General features: G+C 43.5%; 1 protein-coding gene across 1 annotated transcript in view; it reads left to right on the top strand.

The window, feature by feature from the left end:
* The window catches only part of ZCCHC8 (zinc finger CCHC-type containing 8), a 65,385-nt gene that overhangs the window by 28,487 nt on the left and 11,334 nt on the right, over window positions 1-25,564 (top strand). Inside the window, exons 7-11 of the mRNA XM_073627023.1 lie at window positions 5,024-5,089; window positions 9,150-9,210; window positions 11,134-11,276; window positions 17,784-17,926; window positions 18,095-18,216. Of these exons, the coding sequence (XP_073483124.1) occupies window positions 5,024-5,089; window positions 9,150-9,210; window positions 11,134-11,276; window positions 17,784-17,926; window positions 18,095-18,216 (535 nt within the window). The remainder of the gene's footprint in view (window positions 1-5,023; window positions 5,090-9,149; window positions 9,211-11,133; window positions 11,277-17,783; window positions 17,927-18,094; window positions 18,217-25,564) is intronic.

Below are 25,564 nucleotides of genomic sequence, written 5' to 3'. Positions count from 1 at the left end.
TTCATCAATGAGGTGACCGAAATCAATGTTTTACTTCCAAAAACCTCTTTCCAGCTTTCCAAGAGTCCCCAGCTCTTCTAAATGCAGAGCTGTCTGCTGCAACCAGGCTTCAACTTCAAAACCAAAGTTCAGCCCTTCCCATTTTGATGCAAAGCTTGGCCCACAAAGGTCACAAAGCCCTCTTCACAATGAAGGGGCACCCTTACTGCAATAGCAGGTTCGATCAATGGTTCTGAAAAGGGTAAAAAAATGTTCAAAGCTTATACCCCTTTACCACTTTCTTATTCCTTTAGATCAACTTACAACTGCCCAAGGACAGTAAGATTTAGAAAACCATATGAGCCATCTCTTGTCCCAGGAGGAATTGTGCCAGTACTGCCACAAAACAGGTTTAACCATGTCCTGCCTGCTCTATAGCTGAAAGACTGCTACAGAGCGGGCTTTCTTTCCCTGGGGGGCATCTATTTTAATCCATGCGTCCTTAGGATGCAGCTGATCATAGATCGGGGTAAATGGACTATCACATAGGCCCTTTGATCAGCTATGTCCAATGACAGCTGATCATAATGTAAACACAAGCCGGTTATCGGCATTCTTTCCTCATGTCGCAGAGAACCAATAACCAGCTTGTGTGAGAGGGACATGAGCACTGAATAATCGAGGCACTGAATAATCGTGGCACTGATTATCCGTGTCTTGATTATCAATGCCGTCCCAACAGTACCGATCAGTTCCTCCTCATCAGTGTCCCTTATCAGTGCTGCCTTATCGGTGACACTTTATCAGCGCACATCAATAAAGGAGAAAAATTAACGGGTTTCCTAAATTTTATAACAAACTGAAATGATTTTTTTTTTTTTCTTTTAAATGTTCGTTTTTTTTTTTTAATTTTTTGTTTAGCAATAAATAAAACTTGCGGTGATTAAATACCACCAAAAATCTGTGTGGGGGGAAATTCATATGGGTACAGTGTAGCATGACCGCGATTGTCATTCAAGTTTGACAGCTCTGAAAATTGGCCTGGGCAGGAAGGGGGTAAAGGTGCCCAGTAGGCAACTGGCTAAAGAATTCTACTCAAACAGGTTTATGATATCAAAACCCAATAGGGGTATTCATCCTACTTGGGACCTAAAATCCTTCAAATGCCAACTTTTAGCATGCAATCTGTGCACATTCCCAATTGCCACTAAAGCACAGAAAGCGCCAATGAGGTGGGTGGACAATCACTTCCTGCTTGTCACACTGCCTTTCTGCCTATCCTCTCTGAGTGTTCACAATGGTCTTGGCATCTCTACATGCCCTTCTCAGAACTCTGGGCATCCAAGTTGCAGGCTATCTAGACAACAACCTTCTGAAGGACCCACCCTTCCTTTTGGGCTATTGGAAAATATCTTTAGGACAATTCTGATGTGCCAGGCCTTCAGCTAAGTGATCAGATTTGACAAATCTGCTCTCCTGACTTCCCCTTCACCTGGAAAACTTGGGTCTGGTCCTGGATATACCAAGCAAAAGTCTTTTCTCCCAGAAAAAGATTACTCTAAGAACCCAATCCCATGCTCAAGAATTGAAATATAAGATCCCACAGTAAGATTCTTAATGAGTTCTAGGCATAATTTGTAGCTTCCTCTTGAGGCAGCACTGTTTGCCCAATTCCATTCAGGAACTCTTCAACTGAACATCTTGTCTACCTGGAAAAAGTAGGCGCCTTTTTCTAGATTTTTCCCATGCTCCTGTTCAGCAAAGCAAGGAGTTCTCTAACAATGGGAAAGTCGGTTCTTCCCCACCAGTGTTAATTTAGTCAACTAAAATGACTAAAACATTTTAGTCGACTAAATGAATACTACAGGTATTTTAGTTGACTAAAATATGACTAAACCCAAAACCATTCAGATGGTTAAAATACGACTAAAACTAAAAGCCATTTTAGTCCAAAGACTAAAATGAGACCAAAACTAAAAAGCCATTTTAGTCAAGACTATGACTAAAACTAAATTGCAATTACTGAAATGTACTAGAGATTTTAGTCGACTAAAACGATTGCAGAAGACTAAAATGGGACTAAAACTAAAATGCCATTTTAGTCCTAAGACTAAAATTAACACTGTTCCCCACTGGGGAGGAGTCTTTCAGTCCCTAATAATCCAAGGAAAATGATCACTGGGGGAAACCAAGCTCCCCATTAACATCTTGGAGCTTGGCAGTCCTGTTGACCTTGCCTCACTGGACACCCCTTATGAAGGGACACTCAATTGGGGCGCAGTCAGCCAATGCCATGGCTGTGGCCTATATCAGCCATCAAGGGTGCAACAGTACTTTTGGCTGCGTTGAAGCAAACCAACCAGATAATCTCATGGACAGTAACTTGCTATCCACATGCCAGCAGTGGACAACTGGAAAATGGATTACTTTAGCTGCCACTGCCTATTTGAAGTAGAAAAGGTCCTTCAAAAGAGCAAAATGTTGATCCTAATTGCACCAAACTGACCCAGAAGAAACTGGAACAGACCAGAGCTTGCATTCTAAAAAAAGTCTATTTGTAGCTTAACCACTTACCGCCCGGCCTATAGCAGATTGACGGCCGGGCGGTGGTTCAGTTATCCTGACTGGACATCATATGACGTCCAGCAGGATAACACGCCGGCGCGCGCCCGTGGGGGCACGCATCGCGGCGTTTGGTAAAGCGGTGTGTTAGTCTGATACACCACTCCACCGATCTTGGTAAAGAGCCTCCGGCGGAGGCTCTTTACCACGTGATCAGCCGTGTCCAATCACAGCTGATCATGATGTCAATAGGAAGAGCCGTTGATCGGCTTTTCCTCACTCACGTCTGACTGGTATGTACCCCATGGCCATCCACTGATTGGCACCATTATATTTAAGTGATGCCCAGCAATGCCACCCATTGTCAGTGCCCATCCATGCCACCCATCAGTGCTACCCATAAGTACCCATCAATGCCGCCTATGAGTGCCCATCGGTGCCGCCGTATCAGTGCCCGTCATCGAAGAAGAAAACGTACTTTAGTTACAAAAATTTTTAACAAAAACAAAGAAACTTGCTTTTTTTTTTTTTTTCAAAATTTTCGGTCTTTTTTTGTTACGCAAAAGATATAAACCACAGAGGTGATCAAATACCACCAAATGAAAACTCTTATTTGTGGGAACAAAATGTTAAATTTGTTTGGGTACAGTGTTGCATGACCGTGCAATTGTCATCTAAATTGCGACAGCACTGAAAGCTGAAAATTAGCCTGGGTGGGAAGGTGTCTAAGTGCCTGGTATTGAAGTGGTTAAAGTAGATGTAAACCCACCCCTCACCCTGTATCAACTAATAGCACAGTATTAATCTATGCATATATATAGAAGCCTCCTGCATGTATCCCTACTTTAGCAATGTCACCCCCTTCATCTGTAGGAGCCCTGCAAAACTCTAATTGGTGGGCGGGTCTCTTTTCTGGCGCTCGGTGGGCGGAGTCATGATGTTACACGACTCCCCGCCCACCTCTACACTCCCCTTGGCCAATTAAACAAAAAAGCTGCTCCAGGTGAGTGAGTCTCTGGTGAATCCCCACTCGCTAGTCAGGTGCTAGCCCAGTTCGCATGCTGTGTATCATAAGGAAATTATTCCGGACGACTGCACTTTCAAAAATCCTTTTATTGAAGTTTCATATGACAAGTGGTTGACAGATGGAGCAGGGGGCAAAGGGGTAGACGCGTAGGTAGCACAGATGTTAGCGCTTTTTTGTTACCAGGCAGCTTCTCAAGGCCGACCCTCGTGCGAGTGAAAAGCGCTTGCACAGCAGAAGAGCGTGCTCACTCCCCCCAGATAGATAGATAGATAGATATATATATTGTGTGTGTGTGTGTATATACTACTTCCTGAACATGTCATACACTCAGTGCCGGAGTGGAGGATTCCTGTATTGTAGCTTTGAGAGCTCATCTCACCCCGTAGACACTGTGCGCTCATGCATAAGATAAGGAAATCTGATGTCAATCACTGCAGTGGGGACACAAACTTATGTGTCCTTTTTCTATCTTGGTAAAAAAAGATGATTGCTCAGAGCTGGATTAACTCTTCGTGGCAAGACTGGGCACAGATGACTTGACATCCCCCTACCAGGTGGAAGTCTTCATTCCGCTTGAACATTTCTACTGTTAGGCTCTCTATTTCATTTGCGGCTCATATGCCAGTTTTACAGGAATTAGTCTGTGTCCATGCACACATAGGCGTAGCTGTCAAGCTTCTAAACAGAATGCTTCTTGGCAAACAGCTGTCAATATTGGGTGTTCACGTGTGTAAAGGGAAACTTGAGAGATGCTTTATTGTATTTGGATGTTCAAACATGCGTTCGTTTTTCATTCAAGTGTATATATCTGTTCTAAAGTGTGTCGAAACACAAAAAGTTAAAATGTAACCTCTTGCAGTTTAATAGTCCTTAGATTGATGGCTGCATTCATTTTTGTTGTTTTTGAGGCTGAACATATTGAAGTAATAATATCTGTTGTTCTTGCCAGAAATGTGGTGTTCTGGTCACTTCCTGTAAGCTGAGAAGACCATCTTTCGTTTTGTAAGCTACAAATTCCATCAACTAGCATGTAACAGATGAACAAAGTCAGATGTGTTTGATGTCCAGCCTGTCTAACAATCATGGCTCCCTTCATAAATACAGTGGAGTGGTGAGTGTAGTCACCCAGAGACTGGAAGCGTGTTAGTTGCAGGATTACCAGATGGGGGAAAAAAATGGGATGGGGGGGAGTAGATGTTAAGAGGAAGATTGTGCTTGAAAAAACAAATGCAAAAACTTACTCTATGAACTGGTAAGCTGCAATATATTTTTGGGGGTTTAAATATCCTTGGATAATTTTCTGGCTACTTGATTTTATTTTGTATAATTTTGTTGTTGTATGGTTTTTAGTTTGACATCTTTAATTTCTATATATTATGCATCTTTATAAGTTTCTGTGCTATAAAACTTTTATTTTTTAACATATAATTAAAACCCCTTAATATATCTGAAAAGATACCAGCAAGTTTTTACACAGATTGTGTCTCTAGAAGGCCAAGAAGTTCAAGTAAAGGCAAAAAGGTCTGTATGCACTTTTTCTATGAATGCGACTGTCTGCCTAATAAAATATAAAATATTTTTTTTTTGCAGAGGATGGAATTTTTGCAATGGTAATTAACACTAAAGACCAAATTCGAGTAACTCCAGGCAGATAATGCAGCTCTAATCCCTTAAAGGAGATATATGGGATTAATAAAAACAAACCTACGTACTCTCTAGTGCTGCTGCATTGGGGATCTGTAGTTGTCCCATGTCACCTCCTGAGACCAAAAATGGAGCAATTACATGACTGCTAATCGCTTGGCTATCTGTCTTCTCAGAGTGGAGAGTGATAACTGTCAGTCATCGCTCTCTGCTCGGTGAGCACTGGAGGAGCAGAGCAGGAGTGTTGGGCTGTGAAGGGGGTGGGTGCAGCTGGCTTTGGCTCCTAGCCACATGCTGGGAAGGCAGATGTGTGAATCCTGACAATTTTGATAGGGATCCTTCCAGAGCCTGGGCTGGCTCAGTGAGTTCAGCTAACAGTGGGCTTTAGCTGATTCTGGGTCACAGAGCAAAAGTGTACTTCTGTGACCCACAAGAAAAGTATGGCCAAAAAAGCTTTGGTCATACTTCTCTTATATACATTTTTTAAATGTATATCTAAATTTTGATCTGGTGTCAAGCTCTTGCATACCTTGTACAGCAGAACCCAGATAGATGAAGTAGCAGCACAAGGAGCCAATCGGTTAATTTTCTGATTGCGCTGCTTCTCTTTTCACTGCCCAGTTAGAATGGCTCATCAGTTTACAGCTTTGTTTCAGACTGTCACCTTGCTGTCTTCATGTTTCTTGCACTCCAGTAAAACTCCCTCTCCCAGTCTCTTCTGTGGTGTACAGAAGACTGCAATAGGCTTTAACCAGGTAATATTCAGGCACTTGTACTGCTTGCACTTAAATACATTCACTGCTCAGGGAGCCCTGAATGTTGCTGGTTGGAGCACTGTACAGTGTGAGTGTGTTGGACCCAGTCTGCTGCGCTTTTAGCAGTAAATCTGTATGTTGTGTACTGCTTGCATGGACTGCTTTGCAGCCTTATTTACACTTGTGTTGCAATGTGAGTTAGATCGCTTATCAGAGGGCATTTAACAGCTGGTGTGGAGTTTGCACCATATATTATACACCCCTTTTGGTTTTGTAGCCCAAGAGGGGAGGGTGCTTGGTCAGTAAATGTCTTAACTTCACCTTTTTTATTTATTTTTTTATATATTTACCATCCCCCTTTTATTTACTTGGTGTGCAGCCTGACAGCACAACACATAAAAAACTAGTCCTCCAGATGCTTATTGGATAATATGGGCCTCCATCTGCAGTGAGTGATGCCATTTATTGTGAATGGGCCCCCAAACACACTGTACAGTAGCATTACAATGTTTAGCAATGCATCACAACTCGCTGCACATTCAGTGCTTTGTGGTTGGCTGTGGTGCTTCAATGGTCAGCTGTGCATCATAGTGGGCTGAAGTGCAGTTGCAGCCTATTCATAATAATAAATGCCTTAACAAAATGCAGGTTGCCAACTGCAGGTTACCGCATCGCACCTATGTGAACCGGGCCTAAAAACGTTTGTTCATGGGGGGGGGGGGGGGGGGCGCCACGTGTAAATTTGACGTAGAGTTTAGAGATTTTTTTTTTTTTTTTTTTCTTTTTGTCCAAGTGGTAGTTGTACATGACTTGATGAAGGTTTACACTCATGTTTTATACAGTGGGGGACGGAAAGTATTCAGACTCCCTTTTCACTCTGTTATATTGCGGCCATTTGCTAAAATCATTTAAGTTCATTTTTTTTTTTTTCCCCATTAATGTACACACAGCACCCCATATTGACAGAAAAACACAGAATTGTTGACATTTTTGCAGATTTATTAAAGAAAAACTGAAATATCACATGGTCCTAAGTATTCAGTTGTTAAGCCACTGCTTCATTATTTTAGCTGTGTGCTTAGTGTCATTGTCTTGTTGGAAGGTAAACCTTAGGCCCAGTCTGAGGTCCTGAGCCCTCTGGAAAAAGTTTTTGTCTGGGATATCCCTGTACTGGGCCGCATTCATCTTTCCCTCGATTGCAACAAGTCGTCCTGTCCCTGCAGCTGAAAAAACACCTTCACAGCATGATGCTGCCACCACCATGCTTCACTGTTGGGGACTGTATTTGACAGGTGATAAGCAGTGCCTGGTTTTCTCCACACATACCGTTTAGAATTAAGGCCAAAAAGTTCTATCTTGGTCTCATCAGACCAGAGAATCTTATTTCTCACAATCTTGGAGTGCTTCAGGTGTGTGTTGGTGTGTTTTTTTTTTTTTTTTTTTTTTTTAGCAAACTACATGCGGGCTTTCATGTGTCTTGCACTGAGAGGCTTCCGTCGGGCCACTATGCCATAAAGCCCCGACCGGTGGAGGGCTGCAGTGATGGTTGACTTTCTACAACTTTCTCCCGACTGCATCTCTGGAGCTCAGCCACAGTGATCTTTGGGTTCTTCTTTACCTCTCTCACCAAGGCTCTTCTCCCCCGATAGCTCAGTTTGGCCAGACGGCCAGCTCTAGGAAGGGTTCTGGTCGTCCCAAACGTCTTCCGTTTAAGGATTATGGAGGCCACTGTGCTCTTAAAAACCTTGAATGCAGCAGAAATGTTTTTGTAACCTTGGCCAGATCTGTGCCTTGCCACAATTCTGTCTGAGCTCTTCAGGCAGTTCCTTTGACCTCATAATTCTCATTTGCTCTAACATGCACTGTGAGCTGTAAGGTCTTGTATAAATTAGTGTGTGGCTTTCCTAATCAAGTCCAATCAGTATAATCAAACACAGCTGGACTCAAATGAAGGTGTAGAACCATCTCAAGGATGATCAGAAGAAATGGACAGCACCTGAGTTAAATATGAGTCACAGCAAAGGGTCTGAATTCTTAGGACCATGTGATATTTCAGTTTTTTCTTTTTTAATAAATCTGCAAAAATGCCAACAATTCTGTGTTTTTTTTTTTTTTTTTTTTTTTTGTCAATATAGGGTGCTTTGTGTACATTGAGGAAAAAAATGAACTTAAATGATTTTAGCAAATGGCTGCAATATAAAAAAGAGTGAAAAATTAAGGGGGTCTGAATACTTTCCATCCCCACTGTAAACATTAATAAAAGGGTAAATGCTTTGCTTTTTTTTTTTTGTACACATATTGAAAGGGTACCTGCAATTTACACAATGCTTTATAATAACATACATTTACATGCCTCAAGTAGCTTTAGTCTAAGGTCTTTATTACATGCACATATTAGAGCTAGTTACCCTACCAGCATGTCTTGTGCTACTTTCACACTGAGGCGTGCGGGCGCTGGCAGTACAGCGGCGCTAAATATACCGTTTTAACGGCGCTAGCAGGGGCGGTTTTACCCCCCGCTAGCGGCCAAAAAGGGGTTAAAATTGCCGCAAAGCGTCGCTGCCTCGGGGCTTTCAAACTGGAGTGCATTGAGCGGCTCTTTCGGGGCGCTTTGCAGGTGCTATTTTTAGCACTTTAGCGCCTGCAAAGCGCCGCAGTGTGAAAGGAGCCTTAGGGTGTGTTTCCTTCATACTCTCCAATCACAGGGAGAACATGTGAGCTCTTTGCAGATAGTATCCTAACTGGGAAACCCTAGTGCTAATAATTTATGTAATGGAATTTTTAAACTTTCAATTGGATAGTAAAACCTTTTTATTTTGTGCTGCACAGGCTGTGCAAACATAGCATGTGTTTTTTTTTTTTTTTTTTGTAGGCTGGGTAATATAGTGCCTACTTGATTGCTAGGGAGGCAGGAGCAACTGAGCAAAATATTACGGCTGGTTTGGCCAAAGAGGGAGAAACTCCTTAGGATATTCTAAATGTAAATATTGTGATTTCTGTTGTAGACAAAATGTTGTGGGGGAAGGATTAGCCTATGTGACATGGAAATATATGTGGATTTGGGGTTTGCCAGTTTAGTGCCTGGGGTTTGGGTTTGTGTTGGGGGGGAGGGGGGGGTGTTTTTTTTTTTTTTTTTTTTGTTTGTTCTTTTTACTGATCCTTTCCCTTGATTCAACAACTAGGCCAAAAGCTTGCTGTTTCAATTGTGGCTCGGGAGAACATCAGATGAAGGACTGTCCAAAAGTAAGATATTTTATATATAATTTATGTATAGGTTTATGTTGGGAATTAACCACAAATGTCTAATCTTGGAAGAACTGCAGTGAAAAGATCCCCCTGGCTTGTGTGTGTGCTGTCAACTGACATCACAGATCCAGTCCAGGCTGGGGAAAGATCGTGACCATATGGTCGGGATCCAGCCACATGCCTGGACCGGTTTTGCCTCCTCCACAGCCCAGCACTCCAGTGAGTGGGGGACGACAACTACTTGGGGATGGGTTCAGAGCAGACCGACAGTCACCAGCTCTCTGCTCTGCTACTGAAAACTAAACGATATGCTGCATCCATATAGGTAATTATCCTCTTGAAATTGCTCACTGCCTGGTTTGACTTAAAGCAGAATTAAATCTGCACTGTGATGGGTGGGCATTAGCAACAAAGTGAAGTATGCACAACATTTTCAGAATACAACACACCCGCCAAAGGGACTTTTAACATTGCAACCGTTTTTAATACACATTGCTGCAGCTGACATATTCACCTAGGCGTGCAAAGCCATCCCTTGTAGTTGCTAGCAATAATTGCATGTAAAATCCTGACAGTCTGGTGGTACACCAGTTGATCGATCAACTTGGGTACATTCCGCCTGACCATACATATTTCGCGATTCGTCCATGGCCAGCTCAAGCTATTGACTTCACTGGAGATGAGGAAGATCTGATATTACGCAAATTACAATTCTATTTCTTAAGTGCATAGACCAGTCATATTAGAGTGTGTACTCTGCAGGTTTCAGAATGGCTATTACTGGTTCTTGGTAACCTATTTTTAGAGAGACAAAACTCTGCAGAGTGGTGAGGTTCATTGGCTGCCCCACTTACTACTACAAGTTCTTAATGTGGTGGATGGCTTCCAAGTACTGTGATTTGCAGGAGCAGAACCACCATTAAAGAGGAGGATGGGAGAAACTTTGATCTGGAACTTAGGGTGTGTATATTGGATATACAGCATCAGTTCTTCTAGGTACACTTTCACACAGTTTTTGAAGGAACGTGTCAAGTACGTTGTTCCTAACATCTTGGAGAACTAACCACAGATCTTCCATGGATGTAGGCTGCCTCAAATCCTTCTGTCTCTTCTTGTAACCCCAGACAGACTCTGTTGAGATAAGGGCTCTGTGGTGGAGGCAAGCAATTGCTTCATGGACTCCTTGTTCTTTACCCTGAAGATGGTTTTTTTTTTAATGACATTGGCTGTATATTTGGAGTCGTTGTCCTACTGCACAATAAATTTGGGGAAAATCACACGCCTCCCTGATGGTATGGCATGATGGATAAATACCTGCTTGTATTTCTCAGCATTGAGGACACCGTTGATCCTGACCATCTCCAACACCATTTGCAAAAAATGCAGCCTTAAACTTGCAAGAAAGCTCCACTATGTTTCACTTTAGCCTGCAGACACATTATTGTACCACTTTCCAGTCCTTCGGTGGACAAACTTCCTCCAGTTATAGCCAAATATTTCAAATTTTGACTTCAGTCCAGAGCCATTTTTTTTTTTTTTGTGAACCCCAGCTCCTATGTTTTCGTGTAGTGGACATAGAAACATGGCTAAGCGACTCAACTGTGCATGAAAACATAGAAACTGGGATGCAGAAAAATGGCAGCAGGTGTTCTTGACTGATGAAATTTAAAAGAAAATCAGACTGGCTGATTGTACCCGAGTTGATCGCTCAAGTTTGGTACAATCAGCCTGCCCATATATTGGTTGAATCGTGGGTGGTCCCTGCTGAACCAGCTGAGATTTGAACTGTCTATGGCCGGCTTGAAGTCATCATATGTTTACCTAGGTAGCTCATGTAAAGTATTTTTTGTTTCGTTTTTATTTGTGTGTGTTTTTTTTTTTTTTTTTTTTATTTATTTATTTTTTTTTTGTTTTTTTCAGCCCCGAGATCCTGCCCATATCAGCATGAAGAGAAAAGAATTTATGGATTCCAGTGCAGAAGCTGGTAACCAGAACTATCAACAACGCTATCATGTTGAAGAAGTAGATGAGAGATTTTCAAGGTTCAAGCCTGGAGCTATAAGGTGGGTTATTAACCACTTAAGGAACGGAAGATTTTTTCCCCCTTAATGACCAGGCAATTTTTTGCGATACGGCACTGCATCGCTTTAACTGACAATTGCACAGTCGTGCAATGCTGTACCCAAATAACATTTTTACAACAAATAGAGCTTTCTTTTGGTGGTATTTGATCACCTCTGCGGTTTTTATTTATTGAGCTATCGACAAAAAAAACAATTTTTACAAAAAATATTTTTTGCTATAATATCCAAAAAAACCACAAAAAAACATTTTAAATAAAATTCTTAATCAGTTTAAGCCAATATGTATTCTTTTTGGTAAAAAAAAATCGCAATAAGATTGATTGGTTTGCACGAGTTATAGCGTTTACAAAATAGGGAATAGATTTGTGGCTTATTTATTTACTAGTAATGGCAGTGATCAGCTGTGTGGGTTTTTTTTTTTTTTTTTTTAATTTTTTAAAAAATTTTTTTTTGTTTCACTAATTACTGTACAAATGTCACTAGCAGGGAAGGGGTTAAATGTGTTCCCTAGGAGTTGTTTCTAACTGGGGGGGGCAGTGTACTGACTGGAGGAGAGAGATCGCTGTTACTAATCACTAGGAACAGAAGATCACTCTCTACTCCTCTGACAGAATGGGGATCTGTTTGCTTACATTGTCAGATCCCCATTTTGACTCTGAGGAGTGATCGTGGGAGGCCGGCGGACATCCTGGCTGCCAACCAAGCTCCACGGGGGGGGGGGTGCCTGCAATAGCTATTACAGGGACTGACGTACCGAGCCAACCTGCCACACTATAACTGCGACGGCTGGTCGGCAAGCAGCTAATCACCACTGGGTTTTTATTTTTGCGCTATAATTGAAAAGACAGAAAATTTTGGGAGAAAAAATTTTTTTTTTCTTTTGTTATAAAATTTTGCAAATTGGTAATTTTTTCTACAAGAATTTTACATATCTGCTACATATCTTTTGGTAAAAATACCCAAATAACGGCATATTTGGTCTTTGTGAAAGTTGGTCTACAAGCTATGGTGCCAATCACACCTGATGTACTGATGGCCTATCATTTCTTGAGACCCTAACAAGCCCCCCCCCATGACCCCTTTTTAGAAAGTAGACAGTCCAAGGTATTAAGAGGCATGGTGAGTTTTTTTTTTAAGTTTAATTTTTTTTCCCACAGTTCTTTGCAAAATGAAGAGAATTTTTTTTTTCCCATAAAATTGTCATAGTGACATGTTCTTTCTCACTCAGTATATGCATACCACAAAATTGCACCCCAAAATACATTCTGCTACTACTGAGTATGGTGATGCCACGTGTGTGAGACTTTTACACAGCCTGGCACACATGGCCCATTTTGGACTTAAGGTCCCTGAATAATAAGTATCTATTGATACAATCCTTAGGATGGAGTCTGTCCGCTCCAGTAGTAATCTCACTCCAGAGGGGAGACTTTTAGCCTCCATCGATATAAAAGGACGCGTACTTGCACGTACCTTTTCGGCCACATCGGAGGTTCCTACGTTTTGCAGTAGAGGAACGTCATTTTCAGTTTGTGGCTCTACCCTTTGGACTTGCTACAGCTCCCCGGGTGTTCATAAAGGTCCTAGCACCAGTACAGGGTCTTTTAAGGGCCCAAGGGATCCTGGTTCTCGGGTATCTGAATGACCACCTGCTCAGAGACTCAGTACAGGCTCTAGAACAGAGCATAATATACACAGTGAGGTATTTGAAAAGCTTAGACTGGATCATAAATACTGAAAAAGTCAGCCTTGAGACCAGCTCAAAGTCTAAAATATTTTTTTCTGATTCTAAACACGTTCCAAGCAAGAGTATTCTTGCCACCCGTAAAGGTTCTGTGCCCGGAAGGATCAGATGTGTCAGATTAAAGGGGCAACAGACAACCCTTCATTAGGCTCTGTATGAGTCTTCTAGGGAGGATGGTCTCCTCGAGGCAGTGCCCTATGCCCAGTTCCATTCCAGGCCTTTACAACAAGATATCTTGTCAGCTTGGAATAGAGGAAGAAAAGCCCTGGATTATCCAACGTGCTTATCTCCTCAGGCAGGCTTAAGCCTAAACTGGTGGTTGCAGGATCCGAACCTGCGAAAGGGAACATCCTTTCTTCTGGTAATTTGGAGAGTACTGACTACAGATGCCAGTCTCCTCAGGCTGGGGAGCAACCCTAGACGAGCTCAGGGGAAATGTTCAGGGACAGAGCAAAACCTGCCCATCAATGTCCTAGAATTACAGGCAGTATGTCTGGCCCTGCGGTCCTGAATGGTGGAGCTTCAGGACTGCCCCATCATGGTTCAGTTCCGACAATGCTATGTCAGTAGCCTATATTAACCACCAAGGTGGTACCAGAAGTCGTTCAACTCCTGAAGGATTTGAACTACATACTAGCCTGGGCAGAGGGACATGTGCCAATGTTATCCACAGTCCATATCCTGGGAGAAGAAAACTGGAAGGCAGATTATCTCAGCCGCCAGCAGATCTGCCCGGGGGAATGGTCCTTACACCCAGAGTTGTTCCAGGAAATTTGCCAAAGTTTGGGATGGCCAGAGGCTGATCTACTGGCATCAGGTTCAACAACAAGCGACAGCAGTTTGTGTCTTGAACAAGAGATCCTCTGGCAATTGGAGCAGAAGCCCTGATAGTTCCATAGAACTAGTACTCCCTGCTTTATGCTTTCCCTCCGATCCCTCTCCTTCCACATTTGTTGCACAGAATTTGGGGAGGGGGGAATCCCAGTCATTCTGGTGGCACCAGCCTGGCCCAGAAGGCCCTGGTTCCCGGAGATTGTGAGACTGACAATAGACGGGCCATGGACGCTTCCACGTCTCCCCTGATCTACTGTCTCAAGGTCCTATATTCCACCCCAATTTACAGTCTCTAAATTTGATGGCATGGCTATTGAAGACAGGATGTTAAATCACCGTGGCATCTGGAACCAGTGGTGGCTACTCTAGTGAATGCTAGAAAAGCTATCACTAAGAAGATTTATCATAAGGTCTGGAAGACTTGTATTGCTTGGTGTGAAGCCAGAAAATGGCACCCTCGGAAATGTGTGATTGGGAGAATTCTCTTTTCTACAATCGGCTGTGGAAATCAAATTGGCTTTAAGTACAATCAGAGGTCAAGTTTCAGCCCTATCAGTATTCTTCCAAAGGCCTTTAGTCTCCAATTCACTGATCTGAACCTTTTTATGCAAGGGGCAACTCGCTTCCCCCCATTAGGTCACCCATGTCTCCTTGGGACTTGAACTTGGTGCTATCTGTGTTACAGGAAAAAACATTTGAACCTATTAAGGAAATTCTATTAGAATTGCTGTCACGCAAACTAGTCTTCCTGATGGCTAACGCGTCGGCGGCCCTTTCATGCAGGGAACCGTACTTGATCCTTCACAATGACAGTCGTGTTTCGACCTGTTCCATCCTTTTTGCCAAAAGTGGTGTTAGTGGTGTCAGGCTTTCATTTAAATCGGGACATTATTTTGCCCTCCTTCTTCTTTTTTTTTTTTTCCCTCTCGGCCTCGTTCGGAGGAAGAGAGATGACTGCGTTCTTTGGACGTTGTCGGGGCAGTCAAGGTTTATTAGTCTAGATCTGCGGCGATCGAAGGATCAGACTTTTGTTTTACCAAAAGGACCCAAGAAGGTGCAGGCGGCTTCCATTGCCAATTGAGTCAGTCAATTGGTCATTCAGGCCTACGTTCTGAAACAAAGTTATTATCTTTTGTACCACCACTCCCTCCCTTTTAGAATGTAAGTTCCTACGAGCAGGGCCCTCCTGTCCCTTCTGTATTGAACTATACTGTAATTGTGCTGTCCCCCCTCTACATTGTAAAGTGCTGCGTAAACTGTTGGCACTATATAAATCGTTTATAATAAAGCTCCTCCCTTTAGGGAGAGAGCTCATTCTACCAGGGATGTAGGAACCTCCTGGGCTTTTCGCCATCAGCTATCTGTGGCTCAGTTTTGTAAGGCAGCCACCTGGTCTTCAGTGCATATGTTCACAGAATTTTATCAAGTGGATGTTCCAGCAGCCAAGTATTTGGCTTTCTGCCGCGATGTACAGTTTAGGCCAATATGTATTCTACATATTTTTGGTAAATTCCCAATGAGCGTATATTGATTGTCTTGCGCAAAAGTTATAGCGCCTACAAAATAGGGGATAGATTTATGGCATTTTTATTTTAACTAGTAATGGTGGAGATCAGTGATTTTTAGCGGGACTGACATTCCAGCGAACAGATTGGACACCTAACTGACTTTTGGGAACCAGTGACATTATTACGGTGATCAGTGCTAAAAATATGCACTGACGTACTAATGACACTGGCAGGGAATGGGTTAACATCAGGGGCCATCAAGGGGTTAAATGTGTTCCTTGTGTTTTCTAACTCTGTATGGGGGACTGTGTGACTGGGGAAACGCAGATCTGTCTCCCTGCTTAGCAGACTACTTAAACCTTCAATACGGACTGAAATCACTTATTGCACACTGGACTTTTTGAATTATTTACGGACTTTTAATATTCACTTGGGACCAATTATAGTCATCTATGTTTTATTTTACGTATGTTATTTTGTAATCTACTACTGTAGTCTATTTAGATTTAAATTTTGATTTTATCTGTCCGTGCTTCCAGCAGGGCCTTGTCAATTAAGCGCTACACTTATGCACTCTTTATGATTTCAACAAATATTTCAGGTTTGTTGTGTTAGCTGCTACTATAGATTTAGGCAGCACGGAGTACTTAATTACTCATTTTTAGATGTGGTGTGTACAAGTTAAAAACTTTTTTTTTTTTTTTATCTAACATCCTAGAGAATAAAATGGCGGTCGTTGCAATACTTTCTTTGTTATACCGTATTTGCGCAGTGATCTTACAAGCGCACTTTTTTTTTTTTTTAAAGAAAATAGTTTTTTTTTTTTAATTAAAATAAGACAACAGTAAAGTTACCCCAATTTTTTTTATATATTGCGAAAGATAATGTTACGCCGAGTAAATTGATACCCAACATGTCGCGCTTCAAAATTGTGCCCGCTTGTGGAATCGTGACAAACTTTTACCCTTTAAAAATCTCCATAGGCGACATGTAAAAACTTCTACCGGTTGCACGTTGTGTTAGAGGAGGTCTAGGGCTAGAATTATTCTCACTCTACCGATTGCGCCGATACCTCACGTGTGGTTTGAACACCGTTTTCATATGCGAGCGCTACTCACGTATGCGTTTGCTTCTGCATGCGAGCTTGGTGGGACGGGGTGCGTTTTTTAAATTTTACCCTTTGTTTTTTGTTTTTTTAAACAGTATAAAAATGTGTCACTTTTATTCCTATTACAAGGAATGTAAACATCCCTTGTAATAGAAAAAAAGCATGACAGGACCTCTTAAATATGAGATCTGGGGTCAAAAAGACCTCAGATCTCATATTTACACAAAAATGCAATAAAAAAAATTTGTCATTTAAAAAAATAAACAAAATAAATTGGCCCTTTTAAGAGCTATGAGCGGAAGTGACGTTTTGACATCGCTTTCGCCCTGCATGGTCATGACAGGTGGGGGGCGTCTTCCCCTCACTCGTCTCCATGTCAGCCCAGGGGACAGACGCGATCGTCTCCGCCGCTGTCGAGGGCTCCAGATCGCGGAGGGGGGCCCTCTCCCGCCTCCGATAAAAGTGATCTTGCAGTGAATCCGCTGCAGAGACCACTTTTATCTTGTATCGGACCGCCGGCCGAACACGGGGATACCAGGGTTATGGCAGCTAGCTGCTGCCATAACGATATCCGTCCCCAAAGTAGGGACGTATGTCGGCAAGTGGCGGTCCAGAAGTGGTTAAGATGAAAAACCTTCTGTGCTGCAGCAGCCCCCCAGTGCTTCCCTTTTTCTTACCTGAACCCGATTTGTTCCAGCAACGAGAACGAGCACAGCCACTGTCTCGGGTCTTCATTGGATAGATTGATAGCAGCAGGAGCCAGTGGCAACTGCTGCTGTCACTCAAATCCAGTGACACGAGGGCGGGCCAAGTCCTGCTGTCTGTGACAATGGACGCAACAGCAGGACTCGGGAGCATGCCCCCATGGAAAGCTGCTCTCCGTGGTGCACTCGAGAAGAGGAGGAGCCAGGAGCGTGGCTGGGGACCACAGAAAAGGCGGATCGGGGCCGCTTTGTGCAAAACCCTTGCACAGAGCAGGCATGTATGACATGTTTGTAGGTTTTAGTTTATTTTAGAAAAAAAAAAAAAAAAAATCACTTTAAGAGCTTACCGCATAGTGTTTTTGCGATTTTATTTACCGGCAACCAGCATTACCGGTACATTTTTCTTTTTGCGGTGAATACTGCACAATTTTTTTGGTATATTAGTCTTTATTTTTTTTTTTTTTTTTTTCCTGCATGCAATTGTCATGTGACCATGTTCTCGCATGCAGTAAACGTAAGTCAACTGGCAATTTACACATTCAATTATACTTGTGCAAAAAATAATTTGGATCTTGTTTGTCTATACAGCTCAGAACTTCAAGAGGCGCTTGGAATAACAGATCAGCATCTTCCTCCATTTATATATCGAATGCGCCAACTTGGCTACCCTCCAGGATGGCTGAAAGATGCAGAACTGGAGAACTCTGGGCTCTCGCTTTATGATGGAAGAGGTATGGTCTGCTAAAGACTTAGATAAGCTATAATACCACTGCTCCTGAAACATTGGTTAATATATAGTATGGACATTTTGTTTAGTGTGTGTGTGTGTGTGTGTGTGTGTGTGTGTGTGTGTTCTGGCTGACTCTCTAAATTCAATATATTGCTTATTTGCTTTGTAGATACAAGTGATGGTGAGATTGAAGAAGATCCTGCAGCACAGAATAAGTCTTCATTTTATGATGTATCCAAGTTAATCAGCTTTCCTGGTTTTAATACTCCTCTCCTTTCTGGAGTTGTAGATGTGAGTTTCTTGTTAAGCATTGTTTCCTCTTCTGTTGGTATATTATCAGTTCTTTTGGGGTTTTGATAAGTACAGGAACCAGGCCTCATATATAGTGTCTTGTTTCTGTAGTCATCTGCACCAAACTGCTTATGAGACATGTTGACTAACTTTCTGACACATTAAGCCAGGGCTTGACAAATTTGCTTTGAATCTAGGAGCCAGCTAAAAATCACACCACGTCAAAAAAAGGGATGAAACCGATCTGGAGCTCACCCCTCTGTACCCTAGACTGCACATCGAATGAGAGTGTGGGGACGTAAGCCATGTAGCCAATCCACATTGTATCCATCCCTCAGAATGTTTGTGGTTGGTGGCCTGCCCCTTTGCCAGTGATTGGCTGGGTCCTGAAGCTATTTAAGCTGCAGCCGTCAGTACATTGACAGTGCATATTTTTTTAGCACTGATCACTGTATTAGGATCACTGGTCCCCATAAAAGTATCAAGTGTCACTTAGTGTCTGATCTGTAAAAAATATCCCATGGTTTGTAGACTCTATCTTTTTGTACAAACCAATCAATATACACTTTTTTTTTTTTTTACCAAAAGCATGTAGCAGAATACATATTGGCCTAAACTGATGAAGAAGTTTAGGTTTTATTTTTTCTTTTTTATTTATTTCTTTTTTTTCTATTTGTGGGGGGAAAAAAAGACATCAATTTTTTATTTGGATAGTGTCGCACGACTGTGCAATTGTCAGTTAAAGTAACGCTGTGCCGTATTGCAAAAAAATGGCCTGGTAATGAAGAGGTAAACCTTCATTCGGAGCTGAAGCGGTTAATGTAGGATAACGGCAACCCGTATGTACAATTATGCCTGCGGCACCGACCTTGTGGGGCCTGGGACAGTGAATAGGCTTACAAACCCAGGCGCAGCAGAATCGCGTGTGTTTTTCGTGCTCAGTGTCAGCACCTTTTTTTTTCTATCTGCAAAGTGCCAACAACCCTATTTTTGGAGGCTAATATTTTGGTGCATCCATAAAAACAATTCCAACAGGCATGTTTACGAGTCAATTGACTGACTTGTGTACAGCCAGTCTGCTGCCCATACATGAATTGAAATTTGTCCAGTCCCGGATTTAAATTGAAAATCCATGCCACAAGTTTGGCATGTCTAAATGTGGATGCCTGGTCTATGAAGCCCAAAGGACTTTGCATGTGTTTTTGTATTTTTTTTTTTTTTGTTTGCATGTCACTTACTTTTTATTTTATTTTTTTTCTTTGTACAAATATCAGCTATTCATTTTCTTTTTTTTTTTTACCAAAATGTTTTCCTGCTTTGATGGGTTTTTAGATTTTTATTCATTCAAGTCATTTTGTTTTAAAGCAGTATTAAATTTAGCCACTAAATATATTTAAATGGCCCTGCTACAAGTTTATTCCATAATGTGCTAGTGTGCACTGCATCATAGCACATTATAACAAGCTTACCTGTCAGAGCCCTCCAGTGCTGCCTTTTTACTGTTCCCACTGGTCCTGAGTGGTTCCGTTTTTTTTTTTTTTTTTGTTTTTTTTTGCGTGTGTGTGTGTGTGTGTGTGTGTGTGTGTGTGTGTGTGTGTATATATATATATATATATATATGTAATGACGGATCATGTGACACTTAGATTGCACAAAGGTGGACTTTTTTTTTTTTTTTTCTTCAGGGTTTTTTCTCCTTTCTCTTTGGCTGCTTGAATGGCCAGCCTGCGATGACTTCTCCCGTGAATGCGTAAAGGAGTCAAGTCACCCAGTACAGAACAGGTGCCATAAATGTGGACTGAGCTGCATGTGCACTGCTCAGACTGCATTAGTGCCTCCAGACACGCATGGGGAGATAGGACAGAAAAGATCACTTGGGTGTCTTTTTTGCTATAAAAACCTCCTTGTCAGCAGTTTTTGCAAGTTTGCGTTCAGTACCACTTTAAGACCCCTTTCACCCGCAGCCGCGTTAGCGGTAAAGTGCCGCTAGTTTAGTGGCTCTTTTAGGCTGCTAGCAGGGTGCTTTTAACCCCCTGCTAGTGGCTGAATAAAGGGTTAAAAGCGCCGTGTTGCGGCGCTGCCGAATCACTTTGCAGGTGCTTCAGCAGCTCTTCCTATTCATTTCAATGGGCAGGGCGTTTTGGGAGCGGTGTGTGAACCGCTCCAAAGATGCTGCTTGCAAGACTTTTTTTCTGATATCCTGCAAGCGCACCGCCCCCAGTGTGAAAGCACTCAGGGTTTCACGCTTGGGAGGCGCTATTTTTAGCTCTAAAACGCCTTCAGTGTGAAAGGGGTCTAACTTTATCCTTCTCCAACATTCTGCTTTCTTAAACCTTACAGGGTGTCTTGTGCTTTCTTCTCCATTGCAAACTTGTTCTTGCATAGAGTAAAAATGTTCTCTTTATAGTTTGTCTCCCATATCCACCCCCCCCCCCCCCCCCCCCCCCATTCTTGTTAGTAAACCTTAAAAAGGATGATGGGGGCGTGGCTTGATGGTGAGGAGAGCGGACATGTTAAGGCAAAGCTCCGGCTAACGAACGGAATCCTGCAGCCATCCTAGGTCCGTTTTCATCCAGACCGACACCAAAATACTCCACACAGCTGAGGGAATACTTCAGACTGGTGCCCATGGTGAAACACAGGCCACCCGCACCGCCATCTGCGGCGGGACAACTAGCCCGGTTCAGATGGCAAGATGGCACCGGGACAAATGCAGAGCAGTGTGACATGCTACAGCCATCCACCACAGCTTCACACAGCCTGCAGCTGACTCTGACCCTGCCCTGTTCGATACACAACCTGATCCCCTGCAGGCACAGGACTCTCCCCTAAATAGTGAAGATAGCCCAGGCCCGGGTTCACCCTCTACTGAACCTACACTAGCCACCATAATGTTAGCTATACAGGACTGCAAGGCTTCTCTCACTATACAGATTACATCCATCTGCGTGGACTTCTCCCTATTGAAGCAAGATGTGCAATACCTAAGGGATAGAATGGGTGCTAATGAAGAACGTATCAGTTCCTTAGAGGATGTTGTACACCCCTTATCTGTTAATATAGGGGATCACACAGGTGAAATGGTGGCCCTCAGCGCAAGAATTGGCAATCTGCTTTGTGGGGTTCCTGGAGCAAGAGGAGGGTTGCTGCCCCCCCCCCCCAGTTGTTCCCCTCCCTCTGTCCCTTTCAAGACAAGGTTGCCATTTTACATCTTGCAAGAGAGAGGCCCATTGAAATACAATGGAAACACCATTTCAATATACCCTGACTTTAAAGCAGAAGTCCAGCAACAACCCATCTCCTTCGTGGCGGTGAAGACCCACCTACGCCCTGAGGGTCTCCCCCACCGCCATGCTTTTTCCCGTCAAATTGCGCATGATCCATGATGGTAAGTCTCACTTTTACACCAACCCCAAGGAAGCCATGGCGTGGCTAAACAACCGGTATGGAAATGTATCGAGACGCAAAGCTGTTCACAGGTAACCAAGCTCCCTGCATATCCCTATATGCTACCACCTGACAGTTCCACCACCCCCTATGTTCATGGAAAGAGGGGGACACACACTGTCACTCACAGCCGTTTCTGATCATGAAGAGCAGCGCCACCCCTCCAACTGGTTCTAGAAATAGAATCCTAACGTTTACAGCCTATCCACGTTGAAACCATTCAGATCAGACCCCTTCACAATCCTCGAGGTCAAACCCTCTGATGATGAAATGCTGTCCCTCTTGTATCCTCCCAACTAAGTACTAACTACCCTGAAGCCGGATCGCTTTAATGCTGAGGCATTTCTCCCTTATCTCCTGTTGTGGTGTTGGGGAGCCACTTAAGTAAAGGCTTTTCTCAATTCAGGGATTCAAGGCCCGCTATATTTGGGATGGCCGAGCGGAGAGGGGGGTTCAAGGTTTTTCAGGGACTTCCAACTTTTTTTCTCTTTTTGGATGTCCTTATTTTTGGTTCTTTTTTCTCTTGTACTTTTGGTTTTTCATGTGTATTTGTCCTGCTTTAACTTGAATAGTGCCTTATACCTGTTATTACATGTCTGTTTGTATCCCGAAAGGCATGGCATGCCATGGTGCGCCTCTGCCACAAGCCCTCGGGATATATACCTTACACTGTTTGCTGTGCCATGGCCACACTGGAACGCTAGAGGATTGATCTCGCCTCAGAAGCGATCCCTAGTGTTCTCAGTCCTGAAAAAGCAACGTCCCCACATTATTTGTCTCCAGGAAACACATTTGGTTGACTCTAAAATGAGGTCCCTTAGGCGGCCCTGGCTGGCTTACTCTTATCATGCCACTCGTACAGCTTACTCCAGAGGGGTCTCGTTTTGTTGGCTAAATCTCTACATGCGGAGGTTTTGCAGATTAAAATGGACCCAGAAGGCAGGTATGTCGTACTTATGATACAAATTGCCTCAGTAACCTTTACCCTGGTGACCGTCTATGTACCTCTCCCATTCTCCGCAGATGTGTTGGTAAAATTGTCGCTTACGCTATTGTCTAGGCCCCCAGGCCCACTGCTGTATGTGGGTGACTTTAATGCAGTAATGAGCCCAGCAATGGACCATCTGGGGGGTGGGGGCAGATCCTACCATTCCTTTACTGACTGGGCCCAGGTGCATGGACTTACTGAGATATGGAGGTGGAAACACCCGGATATGTGCCAATGTTCCTGCCATTTGGACTCTTTCCACACCATGTGTATAGACCTGGCATGCGGGATATCCTCCCAGTTGTATCTGCCATATCCTTCCTACCTAGAGGGGTATCGAACCATGCTCCTTTGGCGGTGGATCTCCTCCTTCCAGGATCAGGCCCGAGTGTGTGTGCTGCCTGAACTCTTACTGGTTGGAGGATGATATGGTACAGAGAGAATGTGGGAATAGTATAGTAAAATACTGGCACAGTGGACCCACTTAGAATGGGAGGCTTTTAAGACCACGTTGCGGGGTACTCTTATGTCTATCACTGGCATTTTACATAAAAATACCAAACAACATACGATGGAATTGGAGGCTGATATGACGTCTGCAGAAACTACCTATGCCTCCAACCCTAGTCTAGTTAACAGACACTTGGTTGCAATGTCGCAGAAAATATGAGCTCCGCTTATTAGACCTCACACAAACGCATGCTACACAAAAATCATTTGAGCATGGTAACAAGGCTGGCCTCCTCTTAGCTTATCTTATCTGACCAGACCTGAACACTCCCATTTCAATCCCCCGAATTCTGACTGCACCGGGACAGATTAGTGACACCCCAAGAGACATGGAGATGTTTTTGGACTTTTATAAAAATCTATACTCGCAGAATACACAGACTCCCAACTAAGTGACTACTTGGCCCAGATATCGCTCCCTTCCCTCTCAACTGAGCGCAGTAAAGATTTAGAGGCACCTCTCTGTCGAGGAAATCGCGCTAGCCATTTCACAACTACCGGCACATAAGACCAGAGCTTGACTGCTTCCCAGCTGAATGGTACTCCCAATTTCAGCACTTGCTCTGCCCTTCTCTTCTGAAAACATATGATGAAGCCCTAATAGCTGGGATTCTTCCCCCCACAATGAGGAAACCCCTGATTATTTTACTACTGAAACCACGCAAAGATTCACTTAAATGCGACTCATATCACCCAATCTCTCTTAAAGTGGATGTTAAGATCCTTGCCAAAATATTGGCCAACTGCCTAAACACCGTAGTTGAGAAACTGGTCAGATGCGATCACGTGAGGCTTTATACCTGGCAGATCTACGAGAATGAACATTTGTAGACTATTCCAGAATCTTCAATATCCACACGACTGTACACCTACCCGAGCTATTGTGTCCTTGGACACATGTAAGGCCTTTGACAGTGTGGAATGGCCCCAATCTTTTTCAGGTACTGCAACGGTATGGCTTTGGCCCTTGTATTATTGCTTGGATAAGACTCCTTTTACACCTCCCCACAGGCCCGCATACTAGTTAACTCACACATTAGTTACCTTTTGCATTACTAGTGGCATTAGGCAGGGGTGCCCGCTGTCACCCCTCCTATTTTTCCTGGCTACGGAGCCACTAGCAGTACGCATTTGCTGCTCCTAGCAGATTAAAGGCCTCCCTATCGCTACTATCGAAGAGCGGCTCTCGCTATATGCGGATGACACTTTGGTATACCTAGCTGATGCTCAAAACTCACTAAAGACGCTACTACTAGAGATGGATAACTTTGACTACTCGATTTCGTGTGAACTGGGACAAACCTAATCTTTTTTCCCTTAGACCCAGATGCAACTGTGCAGATACACCCGGACTCAAGACTACAAGTGGTGTCCTCTTTCAGATACCTGGGGGTCATAGTGCAACTACCCCTATCCTCCTATATTGAAAACAATTTGTGTCCCTTACTGGCCCAATTACTAGCAAAGACTAAGCAATGGATGGACCTTCCCTTAGATTTAATTGGAAGGGCTAACGTTCTAAAAATGATCTATCTACCCAAACTGTTGTATGTACTAGCCAACACACCATGCAGGATCCCTAGATCTGTCTTTAAACGGATAGATACCACATGCACAGTGTTTTTATGGAATGGCAGATCCCCTAGATTGGCGTTAGAGACACTAAGGCTACTGGCGCATCTGGCTGGGTTAGCGTTCCCTAACTTCTATTTATATTACCTGGCTTCCCAACTGGTCCATATCCATGACTGGCTCCACTCCGCTGCGGCAAATGCCTCCTCTCTGGAGACACTCCATAATATCGTATACAGAGGCCGGGCTCCAGCCCGCCCAGGCACAACTATACTAACTACTGTACTTTGCTATCCCTTTTTAACCACTTGATATCCTTAGGCCGTCATGACGGCCTCGACTTTCTGGGGTTATATCTGAATGATGCCTGAGGCTACAGACATCATTCAGATATCAGCATTTTCAGCCGGCGATTCCGTACACCATAGGATCGATCATAGCGGCTGTTCCGCTGCTTGATCGTTCTTACGGGCGGCGAAAGGGGACGTCCCCCCTCCCGCCGCTTCTACCGACCCACCTCAGCGATCGGTGAGTCCGAGAGCGGATCCGCTGGCCCCGGATGTTGACCATGGAGATTTCCGGCGGACCAGATGGTCGCCGGAGTCTCTATGATCGTTCGGAGGCAGGGTGCGATGTTATGACGTCACGCCCGGCCTCTGCATTCCAAAAAACGGCGCCGCCTCGGCTGGGAAACGGTGATTTTTTTTTTATTTATTTATTTTTTTTATTTTAGGCTTCCCAGCCTATTGGTGAGATGTGGGGTCTTAATGACCCCATATCTCGCTGTAAAGAGGTCCTGTCATGCCATATTCCTATTACAAGGGATGTTTA

Source organism: Aquarana catesbeiana, linkage group LG01 (assembly GCF_042186555.1).
Source record: "Aquarana catesbeiana isolate 2022-GZ linkage group LG01, ASM4218655v1, whole genome shotgun sequence".
NCBI lineage: Eukaryota > Metazoa > Chordata > Amphibia > Anura > Ranidae > Aquarana > Aquarana catesbeiana.
Note: the sequence above shows the minus strand (reverse complement) of the source record. Positions and strands in the feature narration are given on the sequence as shown.